The sequence below is a fragment of the Fistularia commersonii genome, chromosome 26, assembly GCF_037954325.1.
Source record: "Fistularia commersonii isolate RoL2024-O1a breed Wild chromosome 26, RoL_Fcom_v1.0, whole genome shotgun sequence".
In the NCBI taxonomy this organism is placed as follows: domain Eukaryota; kingdom Metazoa; phylum Chordata; class Actinopteri; order Syngnathiformes; family Fistulariidae; genus Fistularia; species Fistularia commersonii.
Genome location: NC_141309.1, coordinates 5,671,694 through 5,692,708, shown reverse-complemented (window position 1 = coordinate 5,692,708; position 21,015 = coordinate 5,671,694). Strand labels below are relative to the sequence as shown.

The 21,015-nt window shown below is 41.0% G+C and overlaps 1 protein-coding gene across 3 annotated transcripts in view; it reads left to right on the top strand.

The window, feature by feature from the left end:
* Nucleotides 1-503: 503 nt before the first annotated feature.
* Nucleotides 504-21,015, top strand: part of pcsk5b (proprotein convertase subtilisin/kexin type 5b) — an 82,874-nt gene continuing 62,362 nt past the window's right edge. For 2 of the 3 annotated variants that reach the window (XM_086173650.1, XM_086173648.1), the window contains exons 1-5: nt 504-1,852; nt 6,241-6,345; nt 17,210-17,362; nt 18,795-18,938; nt 19,772-19,848. In XM_086173650.1, the coding sequence (XP_086029776.1) occupies nt 1,673-1,852; nt 6,241-6,345; nt 17,210-17,362; nt 18,795-18,938; nt 19,772-19,848 (659 nt within the window). In that variant the 5' untranslated portion in view covers nt 504-1,672. The remainder of the gene's footprint in view (nt 1,853-6,240; nt 6,346-17,209; nt 17,363-18,794; nt 18,939-19,771; nt 19,849-21,015) is intronic. The other variant, XM_086173649.1, reaches the window with a different exon arrangement.

Here is a 21,015-nt window from a genome sequence, read left to right as displayed (position 1 = left end):
ATGTTTACTTGTATATTTACTTCTTTACCAGCATTCTTTGCTGTAAGAGCATGGCTTATTTCTAAAAAGCCCAATTGTATGTGTAGGTGTCCCATATTTGTACTTATGTGATGCACTAAGCCGTGCTGTATTTAGGCATAACTGTTGGCATTGTGAAAAAGTTTTCCGTGCTTGTTGTGGTTCAATGACCCTCCTTTAGAGAGCCTTTTTTGCCTATTGCAAACCTGAGCTGTGCTACAATACTTCCACATTTTTAGAATTTTAAAGAAACTCATATCATTTCATTTATCATGTGCCTTTTGCTGCAGCTGCTACTGTTTAACACCACAAGCACAAAAACACTTCTACTGCATGTAGCACAGTGCCGATACTGCTCACAAGCATCCCAAAAACGTGGTTTTCTTTTTGCACTATCCAACTAACTCATTCTTGTTTTGCTCTACATTTCTTTTCTTTCTCTTGTATTTTATATATTTTTTTATATTGCTTATATTGTTGTTTGTATATATCTTTTTCTAATTAATACTTTTTGATGGAATTTCCCTGTTGAGGAATCAAAGTCTAAAGAAAATCTTATCTTATTTCTTACAACATGTCTTTTGTTTCTCTCATATTTTATATATTTTTTCATAATCTGTACATTGTTGTTTGTATATTTTTTTTTTCTAATTTATACTATTTGATAGAATTTTCCGGTTGAGGAATGAAAGTCTAAAGAACATCTTATCTTATCTTTTACGACATTTCTTTTGTTTCTCTCATATTTTATATAGTTTTTCATATTGCTTATATTGTTGTTTGTATATATTTTTTTCTGATTCCTACTATTTGATAGAATTTCCCTGTTGAGGAATCAAAGTCTAATGAAAATCTTATCTTATCTTTTATTAAAGAAACAATTTCCCCTCAAATAAAGTAAATCTGATTTAGCAGAAGGGGGCGACCCCCGCCGGCCGCCCCCCCTCCTCCGCGCTGTCTGGCGGGCGGTCAGCAGCGATCCCCGGGGCTGAGTGCCTTTAAGACCCGGCGGATCTCTGGAGGGAAGCCCCGGTAGGCCTCGGTTTGATTCCCCGGCTATGAAACAACCCCGGCGTTGCCGACATCCAAGTTCTTTTTTTTGTGTGTCACGTAGAACCCTAAAATCAAAATAAAAAAAAATAAATAAATAAAATGAAATTATAATTAAAAAAAAAAAAAAAATTGAGGAGCTTCCCCTCACGCACACGCGGGGGCGCGCCGGTGTACGCGCACCCGGGTGCGCGCAGCAGCACCTCCTCCGTGGAAAGGAGAGAGGGAGAGAGAAAAAGAGAGAGAGAGGAGAACTGAGACGCGAACACAAACTTCCAGCTCTCCCATGTGGAACACGGAGCCTTGAGGAGAAGGTAGATTTTTCCGTCTTGCGGGGCTCCGTTCCTCTCCCCTTCTCCCTCTCCTCTCTCTTTCTCTCTCTCCGTGTTTTATTTTTCTCCCCCCTCCCTCCCTCCCTCCTTCCTTCCCTCCTTCCCTCCCTCCTTCCCTCCCCGGATAGTTGGGGGTTTCTATGAGAGTCCTGCGCGGCGAGGAGGAGAGAAGTTTGGTTGTTTGCCTGGTCGGAGGAGGAGGAGGAGGAGAAGAAGACGAAGAAGAAGAAGAAGAGGAGTTGCGTTGAAAAGTGGATAAAGGGGGGGGGAAGATGGTCCGCAACGCCGCTTGGAGGAGAAGCCTGCTGTGCGTCCTGGCGCTGGGGCTCTGCTTCGCGCCTCCGCCTTGCAAAGCACGGATTTACACCAACCACTGGGCGGTCAGGATAGCCGGGGGACCCGAGGTGGCCGACCGGATAGCGGAGAAATATGGCTACAGGAACATGGGACAGGTAGGTCCACCTCTTCATCACCCTGACTTGGTTCTGTTTGGTTGTTCCCCCCCCCCACCAGCTAAACTCTCATGGTTGTTTATCCTCCAGCTTGTTGGCAAACCATGTGTGTCTGGAGCTGGGTGGTGGTGGTGGGGTTAGGGGTCAAAGGTCATGAACAAGGTCTCTAAAACCGTGTCCGGTTCGGTGTCTCCCTTCTCTCTCTGCCTCCCGCGAACACACCGGGCGGTACAACAGGTGCCTGCAGGCCGGCCGGGTTTCTGTCCGGCTTCCCATGTGTTCGGCGGGTTTGACACCCGGGTGAGACTCACCTCCCCCCCCCTTCCTCCTCAACCTCCCTCCCCTGCAGGATCCGGCGTTAATGGTCACTATTGCACGCCGTTGCATGTCTTATTTATCCTAATTTGGTACTCCAAACCACTTACCTGCAAGGATGCCCCAACCTCACCACCGCACACGCTGTGATTAAACTTAAATAAGATGGTTTTCTGCAGACTTCCTCAAAAACGGTCTTATTTTATTTCATTCTAATTACGATTCAGATCGCAATCAGGCCAGCGGAGGCACTTTCAGCTCAGCTCCTTGTTGGTTCTGCTCCTGAGCAACTGAACGCAGTGCGTTTGCCACCCATGCCTTCTTGTGCCACTTTGGAAAAAAAGTTGCATTGAATAAAAAACTGAAACCAATGCACACTCAACCACTCTGAACCAAAATGGGAGCGACGTATATAATTATGTATAATTGATAGCTCAAATGATTTAAATATCCCAGTGCCTGCTTCCTCTCCATCCCTCACCGCCCGGCAACGTAGAAGACAGCAGGTAGAGACTCGGCTCACAGCTGATCGGAGTGAAGCCGTTTCTGCGCGGATGTCGCAAAACCTTTTCTCAAACGGATTGACAGCCGTCATAAGTTTACCGTTTTTAAGCATAACTCCCGCCCTTTGTACGCACACACATTTTCCCAACTCTGGCCATCAAGCCGGTGGGTTCGGATTAGATGTTCCCCAGTCCTTTGAGGTAATTTCACGTCATTATGTCTTTGCGCTATAACTGTTCCCCGTATTTAACATTATCTTGATGGCCGAGCTTTTTTCCCCCTTCTCTGAAATTGGTAAAGCCATTGCTCTCAAACATCCTGTAACTCGTAGGCCTTAATCCTCGACATCCTGGCTGAATGAAACCCCCTCGGACAGGAGAGCAGTGTCGTGAGCGTTCCCTCTTACTTTATTAATCAACAGAAACCCTCGCCGTTCCAAAAGGAAGTCTCTGTCTTTTCTCTCGAAAGTGTGTTTTGATAAAGTTTAAAGAGATCTCCTGTGTGCTTTGTGGACAAAGGATGTACGTCACGCAAACGTGAACCCCACACACGCTCCTCGGTATCGTGACCAAAATACACGGATCTTTCAAGGCTGCACTTGCTAGCGCTTGACGCGAAAACAGTGTGTAACAGAGGGGGGCATTCTGACAGGTTGTTGTGGGGTAGCCTAGTCAACAGCTATTGAACCCCAACCTCCCTCCCCGCCTATCCAGCCTGCCCACCCACTATACTCCCCAGAGAGCAGCCTTAATGGCCTCGTTTATCCCCTCTCTTTGACGGGAACTAATGTGTGGAGTTCCCCCCTCCACTTTCCATACTAGCCCCCCATAGGAATTCCCATGTGGAGGGCAGTGTCACCCCCAACCCCCACCGTTCGCCCTAATTTCCATCTCAATATGGAGCCTTCATTGGACTTTGACACCTCATAGACCAAAGTTTTACTTCACTTCCTGGTTTTTGGGGGTCAGCTGCGAGCCGCTCCCATGCTCTGGTTTCCGAATGTGAACTTTAACATCCGTGACTATCAGCGCGTTTCGTCTCGACGTCCGTCCCGACTTGTTGAATGAAAGGCCTGGCGGCATCGAATGGCTATACGGATGGATCGGAATCAAGGTCGATGATGCGTCCGTGGACAAACTGTCCGGCAAGATTATCGTGTGTTTACTCTGGACAGTTTTCCGATGATTTTATGACACGGCTTCAAAGCGTTAAAATAAATTCACGTCGTGAATCTAAGCGACATGGTTGGGGAGAGAAAGGGGGATGGGTGGGGAAAATGTGCGACAGAAGGACAATATAGTCTTCTTGACAGGGTTGAAAGAGGAGAATGGACAAAGATAACCACACACACTGGGAGATGGAAGGAGGAGGGAGCAAAAAAAAAAGAGTGGATAGATAGATGGATAGATGGATGGATGAAAAGAGTTGGCATGGAGTGAGAGAGCACCTCGTAGGGGAATTCTGGGTAATCCTCTTAAGCATGGAGCCCCCTTCCCAGACTAAGACAGTGGCCCAAATTGAGTCTAAATCAGCTGACAAGGCCCCAGACGGAGATATCTGCTCAAACTGTTATTTTGAAGAGTTGGGAATCGTCTTAGAGCCACTGAGAGGGAGGCTGATGATCCCTGACCCGGAGCAGTGGGCCGGACTTGTTCGCATTGAAAATAAATCATCAGATTATTTGCTTGAGGTGCAATTTACATCAGTAAATCAATGTTTTTTTTTTTTTTTGAAGTTTGGCAAGTGCATTTACAATCGTAAATGTAAACTATTGCTCCCCTTTCTTTAAATTAGTCGTTCAGTCCAGAGATGGGTCTCATTTTGCCTTGAGAGAATGCTACAAAGTTTGTTCTTCAAATTACTCAGGTATTTATTTTTATTTTACTGATGGAGCCCAAATGGAACCGGATTTCAAGGGCTTATTCAGCTCTAACATATAGGAATGACATATTCCTATTTTAAAATTTGATTGATATTCCATGTTTAAATCTATATACACAATCAATAAAATGCTGCCTCAGAAAAGATTATTTTTCTCAATTCATCTGACATTTTTATTAAGAATTAAGTGGACGGCTTTAGATGCCCTACTGGAGACACGTACCCTGCATCCATGAAAAGTCAACACCCCTGTGACGTTAATGTCCAACAGGGTGCCTTTGTGAATATAACAAACAGATATGTTCAGCATCAAGAAAGTTATCTTCAGATCAATAATTTTTGACAATTCAGTGCAACTTGTAAAGACAAGTTTCACCTTGTAAAATCTTGCCGGTTGTTTTCTACTTGTGTGTCAACCACAGATTTTTTCTGCCAAATCAGTAAATGTTGAGGAAGTTAAGTAAGGTTCTTTGCTCTCTATTTTTTTTTTTTGTGAAACAAAGTCACCAAATTATTTTTTGGTAAATTTTACTTACATTTATGTTGTTTTCATGAGTATGGATATATTCTGGAGAGTCTATGCTTATGCACATTTGCCACAGCTGTGGACACAGTTTTTGTTGAGCCTACTTTCTTTTTATACATTTTGGCCGTATCTTCTGAACATCTTGCAAGATGTTAGCACACATGGATTCTGAAGTATATCCATGCGCACATTCTTTAGTTTTTCTAAGCTTCACCTCCTCCAACAGATCAGCATCCGCTCTCTGGCTCCATACTCTGAATATGGATAAACAGGTAGAACTGTGGCACAGTGCTCCTCTCTTTAACAGACTTGAAAAAAAAGCAAAACTCAAGATTGAAGGATGGCCTGCCACTGGCAGTACAAATTTGAGATGTTACACACTTATCAGACCTCCTCTGTCCACTCGGACCTGTTTACGTCTTGAGAAGCATCCAGACTCATTCCTGCCTATAATACCCGGCCGTTTTTCTGTATAAATTTGGCCAGTGTTTGTTGAAAAAACCTCCTGCTTGCCTTTCCTGCCACTTTTGCTTCTAGTTAGTCTGCGTAATAATTGCATTGAAAGCTGATCTAACTCTGTGATAGTGGAGCTCGGCCATAGATCAGTGACACACCACAGGATCCCTGGCAGCCATGATGGTTTGATCATCCAGAGGGATTGTATTGTCTTTATCAATTATTAAAATTAATCACCTCCCAGCAACTTGCCTTCTGTCTGTCTTCAGATCAACTTCTTTCTCATCACTTCTGGCATTTGCTAGAGAGTCAGCCTTCAGCCCTATTTGCATATTTGTTGTAATATATATCCTGATGGATACATCAGGCAGTTTGAAGAAAAAACTACTTTGACAAATTGCTCTATGTGCTGTTTTCAGGGTTGAGTAGTAATTTAAGGCACTTGTTTTTACCTGCCGTCCCATTTGTTAAACAACAGCGGCAACAAAAATGCACAAATATATATTATTTATATGCTGTGTGACTGATATCTAATCCAAAAGGGGAATTAAAACACCTCTGCAGATTCCAATGTGCTTCCAACTGATTATTCACGTGTTTTTATTTTTTTTGCAGAGTTGTGGTGCATTAAATTTGGATTTGAGACATGAAGATAGGTCACCAAGTACATACAATCGCATCTAATTTGAATTTCTGTACATTCCAGATTGGGGATCTTAAAGACCACTATCACTTCTTCCATAGTCGCACCATCAAGAGATCGACTTTGTCCAGTCGTGGTCGTCACAGTTTCATTTCCATGGAGCCAAAGGTAAGTCACAGATTTTGTTTCTTGTGTGTTCAGTTAACACTGTACGTGTTGCAATGACACCGGAGGCAAAGTGTTCTCGTTGGGTTGTTGGACTTCTGTTAAATGAGGTTTTAATTGTGTCTCATGGTCCTCATTGACAAATTATGCTTGCTTAGGGAGGTGTCTGAGATGACATTATATTGCCTAAGAATGGAGCACTGAACATTGAATTTCCTGTTTATCTCATGACCAAAGTTCATTGCTGCTGAATACCAAGAAGCGAAAAAATAGGAAAAAACTGGTTGCAAGATACAGAGTTCATATTTTATTACAGCATGGTAAATGGACAACACCGGACTTCACATTCACACACTTGCTCACACAGCTATGGTGGCGGAACTCAACCATTGTGAACAACTGGGGTTGAAGTGTCTTGTCCAAAGACACTTCGGCCTACAGACAAAAAGAGGCAGGGATCGAATCGCCGACCGGAGCGTGTATAGTAAAATAACACTGGCTGTATTAATGCCATTTGCTACATGTTTTATGCATCTTTAAAAATGTGCCTGTGTATTGACTGTCCTCAATTAATGATTATGAATTTTAAAACAAAGATTTCAAAATGTAAAACTAGGAAAAGTATGTCCAAATATTTTCTTGAAATACAACGCTATTCTTCAAATATTAGGTCTCTTTATACATTTTATGTGTTTTCATAAAATATTCTATGAAAAACATATTCAGCCTCTGGGCAGTAGATAGATATCTTTCAATGTTTTTCAACCATTTTGGAGGAACGACTCTTTTTTTTTTTTGTGTGTGAAAAAAAATAACAGCAACAACAACAACCCGCGGCACACCACCAAACAGAAATGCTTCACCACTGCACTTTAATACAGCTCCCATTTAGTTGAGTGGAAGAGGATTTATTAGCTCTGCCCTTTCATTCCAGCTGAGTCAGATACTTAATGACAAATAATCTGCATTCACTGAATAATCACTGAATAATTTCACTTGCTGATCTCTCACACTGTGGTTGAAAATCTATTCGATACTGTAAATAAGTTAATATTTAATCTTCAAAGTTCCATAAAACAGTCTCTGCTCACTTGTTTGTGGCCAGAGGAACGAGGCTTTCCAGACTTAACTTGAGGTCAAGTGGCTGAATTACAATCTTCCAATTGGCAAGCCGCAGCACGAGGAAAGACCTAAAGAAGCCGTACTTCATTTAATAATGGCCAAAAGTAAATTGAGTACACCAATATTCGGCTATGCGTGAATTTGTCTATTTGATCACTGCTGAGAGGCTGGGAAACACCAAGATGTGGAAACATCATGTGGTGCCACCATCCAGCAGCAGCAGCCGGCAGTGGGTCTGGTTGAAACCGACAGACTACAATAATAAGGGGCTAAATTATATATATTTTTATATGGTCAGTTTATCATGACGACATCTGCATGTAAGTCAGCGTAGTTCAATATCCGCCGCGTAACCCCAGATCGCAGCTGCACAATGAGTGTTGCTGAATGCATGAGTATGGCCGGTGGTGCGGGAGCATGTGTGCTAATATTATCTGCACGAATGATCTCAGGTGACTGGGAGTTAACAGTGTACAATATTTTACGTGCCGTTATAGGACAAAGTCATAACAGACGCAGTTGGTTTGCAGACTATGCAATGAAACACATGCATTATCTGTGGCACTACCGTTTGGAAGATTGAGACACAGATAGAAGCCCAGATATTCAGCGGGGAATAATTGTTTACCTTTCCTTCGAGGCGCCTTTTGATTGGTGGCAGTCAATCAACCAGGGAGATATTAATGTCGCTTAAAATCAGAATACAGATTAACTAAGTGGGTTTTAAAAATGATTACATATCTAAATAATGATGGGGGCCTTCTGTGCATCCCAAAACTAATTTGAATGGCAAGAATTGTTTCATGTATGAATCTGCTATTCATTTTCAAACAACCTTCAGAAATATTTAACCTACATGTTTTATTTTGTCATACACTGCACCATATAAACACAGCCTTCTCCCCTTTGTTCATGGAAATCCTTTGGCCCGGAAAACCATCCACAATCGTCCATAGTAACAGTATTCCTGAGAGTATTTTATAATATTTAATGAAATTTAAGATACTCTAATATGAAGCTCGTAAATCAGAACCGCTGTTCCCAGGTTTTATGTATTGGGAAACGTTGGCCCCTTAAAAGTTTCACCTCAAGTAAACCCTTCCTCTTGTACTGTCCGTGTTCCTTGTGTCAGTGCATCAGGTCATCAAACCCTGCCTGCATTATTGATGAAGCTTGAACTTTATACTTCTCCCACTAACTGTTTGTTTTAACAATTCAGCGTATTGTAAAGGGTCCAGTGTGGATTGATATGAATATAAAGACAGGTAGATAATTCATATCCTTTTTCTGAGATCTTATCTAACAGCAGGGCCACTGCAAGATATGGAAGCACCAATCTTTTTGCTTGTTCCTGGAATGCAGCATTTTTTAAGTCAAATGTCTGTGACTCAAACTGGCCAAAAAGCCACTGCATAACTGATCCGGAGCCAGTCTTATGTACAAACCAAGACTATGTGGTGACACACACACACACACACACACACACACTCAAACAAACCAAGGTGACCGAGGATGTGTTTTTTTGGAAAATGCTTCTACTTGTGATATCTGCAGACATTCGTGCGATGCTGCCGCGGACATCTCTGCTAAAAACATGTTAAAAATGTTTTTTTTTTTTTTTAAAGTGAGCTGTTCCTTTAGGAATTGAGACTTTTGCAGCTGTTGTGCGAGATGAAGTAATGAGACATGAGATAAGAGAGGAATGTATGATGTCTCTTATTAAAAAGGCGAGGGAGGTTAAACAGGCTTTTACTGATTAAGTGGGAATAAGTTGTGAGTGGCAGGTAGAAGATTGAGATTCTCTAATTATATCAGAGATTTCAGTCACGCTTGTAGTTTTAACACAGGAAGAAAGAAACAAAGGGATCACATCAAGGTGATGGGACACCTTCAAATACAAGGTCAGTTGTCAGTGGAGATTTTCTTTTTTAGGATCACTGTTTTGTTAGATTTAGCAGTATATAAATGTGAAGTGGTCGCCTGTCTGGTGGCTGCGGTCTGGAAACTCTTGCGATTCCTTTATGAGAGTCAAATATGTTTGCATAATAAGTAAAACCTGGCCGTAGAGAGGACATCGGTGTCGTAAACTATGTGTTCTTCTCAGTATTCGGGAATTTCACTAAGTTGCCGCCAAGTCTTACTTTCGAGACAGAGAATTTGAAGCAAACGAAAATGGAGTAACAGAAGCCACTCGGGAGCTATCACTCTGTTCACTGGTCACAAATCTCCTTGTTTTGGCTGATAGAGAAAGGAGTTTGTTTTTCTTTCGGGATAGCTAACATTATCCAAAATGTACAAGCTGAGTAACTATCTCGTTTTTTTTTTTTTATTGTAATCATTTGGGCACTGTTTCGAGAAACAAAAAGATTTTAAACAATTCAGTGCATGGAAAATAACGTGTTGCTTCATTGCTTCATAGAATGCAAGGAAATTGTGGTGCCTTTGGCCGGCTTAGGAGGGGAAGCGAGCACATATTGAGCACATACCACATAGTTATTTAGGAGTGAGGTCTTACCACTGTCAAAACACCAGGGTTTTTCTTTTTTTTTTTTTTTCTTGGCAATGCGATGAAACAAAAATGATATGAGAACCCTATTAAATCAGAATTGGGAAAAGAAAATTGCATTTTGTGCACCTGACATAAAGCTGATACTGGCTTTATTATTTCTCTTGCTAGATGCTCGGAAATAGGCAATGAAATGAAACTTTGAGATACCCTTATTTTTGCTGGTTTTGGGGGGGGAGAAAGAAAAACTGCAGCGCGGGCTCGTGTGCGTATCTGTGGATTGGAGCACATGTAGGATTGTTTGTATCTTTAGCCGTGCACGCTTATGAATGCGCACTGGCTGCTGTGGAATGATAATGATCGGTTCTGAATATAAAAAGAACATATGAAATGGGCAGAGAAGAAAGAACAGAATTTTTTTTTTTTTAAATAATTTCTTTGTCCCCCAGGACTTTGTTTCTTCTATCATGACGCTCATTATGTCCATTGGCTATCTTTACCTGACAAACGTCAACATCTTCTAAACCTCTCCTATCTCTGCTGTTGCCGTGACCTTAGTATTTCCCTGTCCCCGTTTGGTTTCTCTCTCAGGCCTGACACTATGCCATAGCTGAGGAGAGGGTTTGTGTGCCGATGCCAGCTGGCTGAGATTTCGAGATTCTAGAATACTAGATCAGAGAGGAGAGGTTAAACAAGGGAGGGCGGCTATTGCATCAGAAGGGGAGAGAAAAGCAGCTGAAGAGAGGAATGATGGATGAGAGAAACCAAATGTAGGAAATGGTGTAGCACAGAGTAGCTGAGCTGTAAAGTGTTTTCCCCCCAACTTTGCTACGCTGTCATTGTAACTCCGGACTTGCCAGTGCTGGTGCCATCATGTGAACCCCAAAGCCACAGTCTGGTTTACCCGTAATGATATTTTGCAGTCAGGTTTTGTCATTATAAGCAGATATGTTTGTTAATTTATCATACAGGCATTCAAAGACGCCATTTACGTACTTATTGGCACGCATGGTGATTCAGAACTGTGCAGATTACCGCTTTATGGCACCCACCTAATGGCGACGTCAATGGCCTCTCAGCTCAAAGAACAATTATTTTTCAGGAGTAGTGAATGACTGGCGAAGCCACCGGGGTTGAGATTTCCTGTCTATGTTATAATGCCTAAATTTTATCTTTCAAAAAAGAAAGCATTAAATATGTTATGAAATCATTACAGACCTTCTTGATTATTTTTCTGTGCATAAAAATCTTTTTGGGTTAAAGAAAAGAGAAGCAGTTTGTAAAGCATACCGATATTTTTGCCGGTAATTAAACAAGTCTCAGAATGACAGTGAGTTCTTTTGTGACAAGTAAATCAGCATTTAAGAAAAAAACAAAAAACTTACTGATGTTTAATTCCTGCTGTTCAGTGCCTGCACCTTGGACAGCTCTGCTCACATCGCTCATGACTCACATACAGACGTTTCCAAGGGTTTGGCTCGTCGGAATTTTCTATTTTAGCACCGCACTGTTGTGGTCTGAAAAGATTTCAAGTATTCTCGGTTTGCTTAATTTCAAATGTATTCATAGCAACTTGCAAGTTCATTGTAAACAGCAATTTGACCGCTAGGCTTTTTTTTCTTGTAATGTCCTTCTCAAATTTATGCAGAGAGTTGTTGAGGAGGGAAAAAATAAAAATATAAAATAAATGAGTGGAGTGCTTTGCTGCAGGAGCTTGGTGTTTCTAGACAGTTTTAATTGAGAGCTCTTGCTTATTTGAAGTTAAGCCAGACATGTGGAGCAAAATGAAAAGCCAGGTGTGGCCTGTAGATTAATCCTCTTGGAGAAATGCAAAATGACAGTGATGACACAATAAAATGTCAGTTTACTTTTATAGGTCAGTGTTTTAGCGAGCAGGGGTCTCTGTCCACACAGTTTATCTTTTTTCTTTTTTTCCCTCTGAGTGCCTGTCTAATTTTTTTCAGTTGTTCCCAGTAAGGAAAAGAGAAATGCGGCTCGGTTGCTCTAAGCATGTCTAGTCGAAAGCTTGTGCATTTTTCCAAAAGGCACTGGGTTCATTTCTGTTGCCCATTTTTTATGATTCCAATCATATTTTCATCTTTCCTGGATAAATATATGTGATCTATTAAAAACCATTATCATGATAGAGGAAAAACAAGTTTATAACTCTGAATGTTAATGATGTGCTGTATGCGTTAACTACTGCAATGAACACTGACAAATCGTATCCTGCACACACTTCATCTTTGGCCTCCAGCTGTCAGACTGTTGACAGTGGGAAATCCACAATGGACTTTCCCAAAATACTTTTGTTTTCATCTTGTCCCTTGTGCTGTTTATTTATTTAGATGAGTTGCTGAATTTTTTTGGCCGATATCGAGGCAGAGAGACGCATGTCTCCTCTCTAAAAGGCCGGGACCGAAGGGCATCTATATTGTTGTGCAAAAACTGTCACAAACTTACATGTGAAAACCAAACAGAAATATATCCCTCAAGGAATCGTTGTCTGTTTACTCAAGAAAATTTTAACCCCCCCCATCATATAGACTGTCTGGTGTTGGATATAGATTTAAAGTGGGTCCTAATTTTTGAAGAGGTGTTTTAGTATTTTATGTCATCAGTCGGCACTTTGACCCACACATGATTCAGTTAGACGTTTTGTGAAAGTTAGTAGGCTAATAAATTCCCTCCCAAGCTCTATAAAATTTGGGTGATGCTAGTTGATCAAAGAATTTAATACATTTTTGTCATACAAATATGGTGCAACAGTTTTTAATTTTTCAGGCCTTTCAACCCTAACACTACATGACACATAAAAATGCAATATGAACACAGGCCTCTGTTCTTCTGGAGCACTGTTTTATTGCATAGTAAAACGCTGAAAATAATGGGGTCGTTAGAATGATCTCATTGTCCAAACGCTTGTAGGAGGGATGGAAAATTGTTCAGTGAAACAATATTGGTCGCATTAAGGCAACAACTTGGGCCCTCGTGTATCATCAGGATTCGGGGGATTATACCCAAATATCACTGCTTAAATAGTTCAGGATGCCCTCTCAACTATTTCAATGAGACCAAAATGCTGGCGTGACACCTGCATGCCTTTTTTTGCCTTGAATTTGTTAAACAGATGACGCATGCACACTTTAGTAGTCATACCGTGTGGCTCGAACCATGTGCAATGTTTGGGGAAAACGCTCCGAATTTGAATCGGATATCTCGCTTCTTATGTCATTCCAAACGGTTGTTTCGGGCGTTCTGCTACACTGGCCTTTTGACCTCCTTTAAACTCACAGCACTAAGTCTTTAGCCTGCAACTAAAATGGCATCACAAAAACAGCAGTGAAAGTGGATCAATTTGTTCCCATTTGTTCTATTGAAGTGAACTCTTCCCCAGTTTCCCCTGGTTACTGACCCAGCCAGCAAGAGCCACCTGCAAGCCCTTAGAGAGAGAGAGAGAGAGAGGAAAAGAGGGTTGGAGTAGGAAAGAGAGAGAAAGCAAGCCAGTCTTAGAAAGAAACAGGCGTCTGCAGCGAGGACCTGAAATGAAGCGCCGAAGAGACAGTAAAAGATGAGCGAGAGAAACGTCTGTCAATGAGATACCGAGTGGGAGAAAGTCATTCCTCTGCTCCACCAAGCAGGAGTAAAAAGAATGGAGGCGATCTAATCGTCATGCCTCATGGCCTGCCAGCTTATTGGCACTGGAACAAAGGCAGTGATACATGGGCAAGTTTAGAGGCAATAATAGAGGGCAATATCGTCTTTGTTTGGATATGGATTGGCAATCTTGACACAATTGATGTGGATCGCTGCAGGCTGTTATCAGGGAATGATTTAAGCCGCCTCAACAAAAGATGGCATCGCTCTTCTATAGCTTTTGAAAATACAATAGAAAATGTAATCTTCTTCAGGGTCAGCCTGGAACACGATAAAAGTTCATGTTTAAAGAAAAAAAAAAAGGAAGCCCAGTAAAGGATTGCTAATCTATGGAGAAGGCATACAAAACCACCGCAACAGACCAATATTCTTGGAAAGAAGAAACCGTTTTCAAAGCATTGCAGGGATATCTCGAGCTATACTTACAATTTATATACATATTCATACCAATGTGTCCTCAGCATGTATGTTTAAGGGGGAAAAAAAACTCCTTTCTTGGAAAACCAATAAAACCATATCCGAGAGTCGTTCATACATACATATATATATATATGAACATCAGACACTTGTTTAGATATGAGAAGAAGGATAATATTTGCGCCTTCTCCCATTCCCATTGAACGAACAGGATATACTTACCACTCCCGTACATCTCTCTCTGATGAGACAAACTTGGGATTTTGAAACTGATTAAGGTACTACAGAGAGAGAGAGAGAAAGAGAAAATCCTCACTAATATTATATTTGATAAAGGGAGGTTTTAGGTTGGAATGACATTAGACCTTTCCTTTCAGACTGTGCCAGATCATTGGATAAATATAATGTTTCAAAGCCTATTCAGAGGACTCATTTCTTCAACAAACTTATAACAACATAATTATACCATGCACCAAGGGTGCCATATATTTTGTCAACTGGCAAAATGTCGGTCACCATCTCGGCAAGACTACAAAAATGAAGTCATCACTCGGTCTCTTTCATCTTCAGAGTTTTAGAAATATTCTCTAATTCTGTTCAGTTAGCGTATTAATTTTACCACAGCAGAAAAGTTCAGCAAAACATCTAAACTGTATCTTTACTACGACTACGCTTCATAGATATTCCTCAAGCAGTCATGTGACACTGCAGCAAATGACCCATTATTGCCTCGCCTTAAAATTGCCCCGAGCTTGCATCTCACCTGAATGGCTCGTATTTTTCTTCCAGTATTTCAACCAAACAAGAGATGAGCAGCTGCTCTTCACCGCTTTAAATGTTCCAAACCTCATCTGGTCGATCCAACTAAACTAGAAATAAAATGATGGGATATTCTGACCCCTTTATTTTGCTCAAGTGGCTTGTGAGTTGCAAGTTTAACATTTTGGTTCAGTTCTACTTCTGAGTAAAATGCCTGTCCTCACTCAGATAATTGAATATATTTGTTTCCTTCTGCAACATAAAAAAACCATGCTTCGTGCTAGCGTGTCTTTGCACAAGACAGTACCACTTTAAGCTTCTAAACAGGATGCGCACTAACTAAAAGATGCCCAAAATGTTTTTTTTTCTTCCTCAGTTCCCACTTCCTTTGGCTACTTCAGCCAAATATTCCTTTCTATTGCATTCTGTTTGCAATAGAAACAACACGATATTTGGAATCCAACTCCAGCTAAATCATTGCTTTGCTGGTGCGTCAGACAATTAATGGCAGTCAGAGACAATTGTTGGCTGGATGTGATTCAGTGATGCCTTCATCGTCAGACCTCCTTCGAAATAAGAGTTACATGGCTGATCGAAGGTGATGCTATGCTAATGTGTGCAACTCCATTGGTTTCAGAGTGACTCACGCACACACACACACACACACACACATCCTGTTGACGCTGTTGTCTATTAGCATGCAAATGGTCGTGATGGAAATTTGAGTGAATTGAGCTGCGACCTCAGCAGACAGTGGAGCGTCGTGTTAAAAGGAAGTGTTTCGGTGAACAATTCCTTATTGAAACGTTTGCATAAAACCCATGACTGTTCAAGTATCGCGACATATAATTAAACCTGAATCCCAACCCCTTGTCTGTTTTTTACTTGTTATATTGCATTATCTGTCATTGACTATAAAAAGCTGCAGAGCTTAGTTATTAAATGAATTTATAATCTCTATATATCATTATCCCTTCAGTTGAAGGTTTCCCTTGCTGTTTGCTTTTTCCTTTCTCCCAGGCCAGGCTTTTCCTATTAACTCTCCAGGGACTTCAGCTCCTTAGCACCTCTTCTTCTCCCAGCTTATCTTGTCTCATTGCCTCACTCTTCAGCTCTTTAGAGAGCGCAGCGGATTGTTTTAGTGCATGAGACTAGATAATCACTCTGCAATCGTGTCCCCTAATTTTCTGCTTGTATCTTTCTGGCAAGGCTGCACTGATGAAGAGAAATGCGTCATCTTTCCTGTTGGAGAGCGCCCACTACAGATTCTTGGTCATGCATACCTAACGATAAAATGATACAGTTGTGCAAATTTTTCAATGAGGAACTCCAAAAAAATAAAACTGTAAAGCCGATATATGTTTTTAGAAAGAAGACACAATAACATGATCGTCCTCTGACCATTTGTAAATTGCTTAAATTTCTTAATTACAGATAAGTTTCTGACAGTTAATTATGTCCCTAAATCATTTTCCTATCACTGCTGTTATTCTCTGCCATCGTGTGTTGTTCCCAACTGTACTCAATAATAACTCAGTTAAATGTTGCCAAATTGATGATATCTCTTAACTCTGATGTAACTAAATAGAAAATATTCTGGCTAAAAAAGCCCAGAAATGAGTGAGCGGGTCCAACCGCCTTCAATAAATCAATACTGATTTTGAAATAGGAAAATTTCTGTCTAAATAGGGAGTGAGTTTCCTTCCAAGGAATGCCTTTTTCCTCGAAGTGACGCCATAACATTGGAGAGATTGATGGTACCTGAGAGACACTTGTATCTTTGGTGCGCGTGTGTACGTGCATGTAAGTCTGTCCACTGGAGTCTTAAGCCTTTTTTTTTTACCCCAAAAAACCAACCCTGAAATGTATAAAAAGTTTCAATTTGAATTAGTTATGAACACATGGTTTTCTGTAGGTAATAGGCAGCAGTTTCACTCTGTGGATTTTTTATAATGTATATGTCATGTGTTTATTCAGATGGCGAATGTACAGTGTCAATGACAATTTAACGGTGGAATTATTCACAGAAAATGTTATCAGCAAAGTCGCTCTTCAATACGTTGCGTTCATGTGTTTTCCATTTCTGCTGAACCTGCTCGAGGGTTTAATACATTACATCGGTTGTTGTGGAGGATTTAACATCTGGATCTTTTGCACAAGAGCTTATCAGAAAAGACAAAAAGAGAGCAGAACTCATAAGAAACCCGCTTTTGTCCCCGCAAGTTTCTATGTGACTCTCCCCCTCTCCCAACATCATTACATGAAGTAGTTAAACTCCAACTGAAATATACCCTCTTGACTTCATTGATTGGATTTCGCCTTTTTGCATTTTAGGCTATTCCAGTTAACGTGTGGGAAAAGAGGATGGCTCCTCAGTTTCAGCTGTGTTTTGTTTGTGCATTTCAGGTGGAGTGGATTCAGCAGCAGGTGGTGAAGAGGAGGATCAAGAGGGATTACAAACCAGCCCCACCTCTTTCTCTGTCAAGCCACACCCATAGCAGCCCTGCCCAGAGCAGTATATTCTATAACGATGCAAAGTGGAGCAGTATGTGGTACATTGTGAGTAAACGCTTTGTCATGTTGAATACTCCCTCTCTCTGCTTAATTGTTTCTTGAAAACAAAACAGATCGTGCCCAAATTCTCCTCTAAGTAGAGCCGGATACTTCATGCAAAAAACTAGCGTGCTGCTCTTTGCCAACATTTATCCGGATTGTAGGTCAAAGGTCATCTGAGGTCTTTGCGCTGTCGTGATTACTCCCAAGGTCGCGACGGATCGGGGATTTGCGTGTTTTACTCCATGAAAGAATAGATACTCACATCTGGCCTTGACATTCAAATTTATCGTGGATAGGGGCGTTTTTATCACAAGTGTCAGGACACAAGAAGTGCCCTACATGTATGCATTTGTGCTCCTGTATCTCAGAATAATTTGTACTTTTACTGATTTGCATGCTCGCTCTTTCTCTCGCCGTCTCACACGCAATCACACATGCACAGATTTGCAGGCTTATCTCAAGTTGTTTGGATACACCCTCAGATCATTGCTCCTTCAGCCTTGTTTGCTTGGTCGAGTGTCGTCACCTCTATCAATTGTTAACCAAATGTTGATAAGTTTTTACACTTTGACCGCTTGTTTTAAAACTTTTTTAGGTTTGAAAAAGAACTCTCTGAACCCCGTTGTGTATTTAAGGCCCAGAAAAATATTGAAAAACAAAAATTAGCAGCATGACTGAAACTAATTTGTATTTATTCATGCTGGATTTTGATGTCAGATAATATTATGTCTTCATCTTATGTATTACCTATTATCCCTGTCTTATTTCACCACATGAAACATATTCAATATTTTATAATCTCACATGGTCTTCAAGCATTCAAAATAAACCTATTAAATACTGAACACGTTGAACATATTTGTAATTAATTTTTACTGAACAACTTTATCAAGTTCAATTATTTGTAGTCTTTGTTTCAATTTTTTTTATAGAAATCAAAGCCATTCTTTTGACTTGCTATTTAAATTTACATTTATCTCTTGAACTAAGGTTTTTTTTTAAAGATCATAAGACACTACTGCCATAGAAATGTGTGTTGTTTTTTTGTGTTTCTGAGGACGACTAGCTTTCAGACATCCAACAGAAGAACACTCTGCTGACGTTGCAAAAAACATTGGAGCGACAAGTTGAAGTTTCAGAAAAATATTGATCCTTGAAAGCATTTTGTGAAATACATGAAGGAAAAAACAAAGAAACAGATGAATATTTCATTTAAAAATTACTTTATTGAGTTTAAAAAGGCCTGAAGAGTTGGCGGAAAATGAAAAGATGTAACTAAACGAACTTCAAATGTTGATTGAAAGGGAAACAAAAATTGGCTTCAGAGGACACTGACAGGCAATGTTGTTTCTAACTAAAGACTGTTGAGTAATCCTCATCCGTAGTTTATTTTGTTCCTCTCTCTTTTATAACTCCTGATTCGCCTCACCTCCAGCACTGCAACGATGACGTCCACAACTGTCAGTCAGACATGAACATCATGGGGGCGTGGAAGCGAGGCTACACGGGCAAAGATGTGGTGGTGACGATATTAGATGACGGCATTGAGAGGAACCACCCAGACCTCGTTCAGAACTACGTGAGTGTGTATGTATGCGCGTGCAGGGCGGTTTGAGTGGTAGCGAGGTATGCCTGTTAACCGGGAACACCCAGCAGTCAGTAAAGGGAGTTTAAGAATATGTTTGTGGCTGCTAGAGTTGGGAGGATATGCTGTGTTTAAGAGTACAGAAGTGTTTGATTTAAATAAAAAAAGAAATAAAAAAAAGTAGCGAGATAGCCTCTCCGACAGTTGACTGATTGCAAATATGCTAAACAGTGTGATTGTGCTCATTTTGGAGAACGGTGTCCATTTCACACGTTTTGCATTCGTATGCTAAGCCCCTGCTGCCATGTTGGAAAGACAAAGAACTTCAGCTGGCTTTAGTTTATATTGAACAATCAAGAGTCATAGGTGACAATTTAAGGAAAGCTTCAATGCAGGTATGCTGTTTGTAGGTGATACTTTGTTTGTGGTAACATGCACCGCGTATGCGTGCCGAGATACGTTTGCCTTACGCCAGGCCACGTAGTTGGAGCAACTTCTCGGCCTGAGGCAGAAGGAGAGGCCATCAATCAACCGTTCTCATAAAATAATTCACACCTTTGTATGACACAAAGTCTGCACCGGGGTTTTAAGCTTCTGTTAATGCTTGGATTTGTTTATGCCGAGGGGCAAGCGGACCAGTCTATTGAATTAGCTCTGATTGCTGGATTTACAAAACGGTGGTGATTGATGCTAATGTGAACTCCTTGGGTTTGAGAGTTTTATCATCGTGCATGTTTATAAAATACACCTAGTAATGAATTCATCCGGAGGAGGTTTTCCTCACCTGATGTTCGGTGTACTCTTTTTGACCTTTATGTCTCCTGCAGGACCACCAGGCCAGCTTCGACGTCAATGGCAACGACATGGATCCCATGCCACGATACGATGCGACAAACGAGAACAAGTAAGATATAAGATACCTTGTTTAAGACGAAATCCGAGAAAAAGAAACATTGCATCATGAATAGTATTTACTGTTTTGATGTTAGTTACTCAAATCTTTGTTTGTATTCCCTCAATCGCGACCTTCTGGGAGTGATGAGTCAGATAACAGAATTTGTTTGTGACATTTCTGGGTAGGTTGCGTGTTTTTTTTTTTTTTTCTTTGTTGGCAACGATGGCTCTTTGCACTGAATGTGTGTACAAGAGGGGGAAAAAAAAAAAAGCTTGTCCAGGCACTTGCCTTGTGCCAGTTTGGCTGGTGTTATATGCGTTTTGGCTGCAGCAGCCAAAGTGCCTTGGCAGTGGCCCTGTCCCTGCTGGTAATACATTGTCTTAAAGAGACATGAGGCCTACAGATGCAGATTAATGAGCTGGTCTCCTTTAAAAGCTGAAGTCATAGTTGTCTGTGATGTCATGTGCGTAGCTGTGTTTCGCCCTCTCTGACCTCTCATGTTACTATTTTCTTTCTAGCAAATTGTCTTACGGGTTTCAGACTGTAGATCTCATCAGTTTAATCAAAACAAAGCAGCCATGTGTCCCACGAGAGCCCCATAGAACAGAGAGGTTGCCGTGAGGTGATGTTAAAAGTAGTGATAATTCCTGGAAGGGAGCGCAAAGTGTGTTTAATGTCTCTTGCACATACTCGAACTGTATCTGTCAATGCAAGTTGTTGTCAAACCTCGTGTCGTAATGACAGCGAGTAAAAGCCAGTTACTTTTCATTTTATGCTGTCCGTGTGCAACATGCAGTGTCAAGATTTTTTTTCCGCACAAGGTCTGCAGAGGGAAAGAAACAAGTGTGCAAGCGCTGTACACCGTGAATCAGGTTTATGCAGAGTTTCTTATGTCGACTGACTTTTTTAAATAATGCCAAGCACAGCATGCAATGTGACCAGAGTATTTATGAAAAAACCCGGTGAAGCTGAACATTTTCATCAAAAACTGAGCTGCGTAACAGTTTACTTGTTGAAGCAAAAACGAACCAGACACCGTTCAGAAAAATGAGAAAACACAGACAACTCTGTGTTTTTAAATGTAGCTGTAGCCTTTGAAGCATTAAGTAATGTGGATTTTAGCTCTGTGTTTGCGTGTCGGTGTATGCGCCTGTTGTTCCGACTGACTATCTGTGC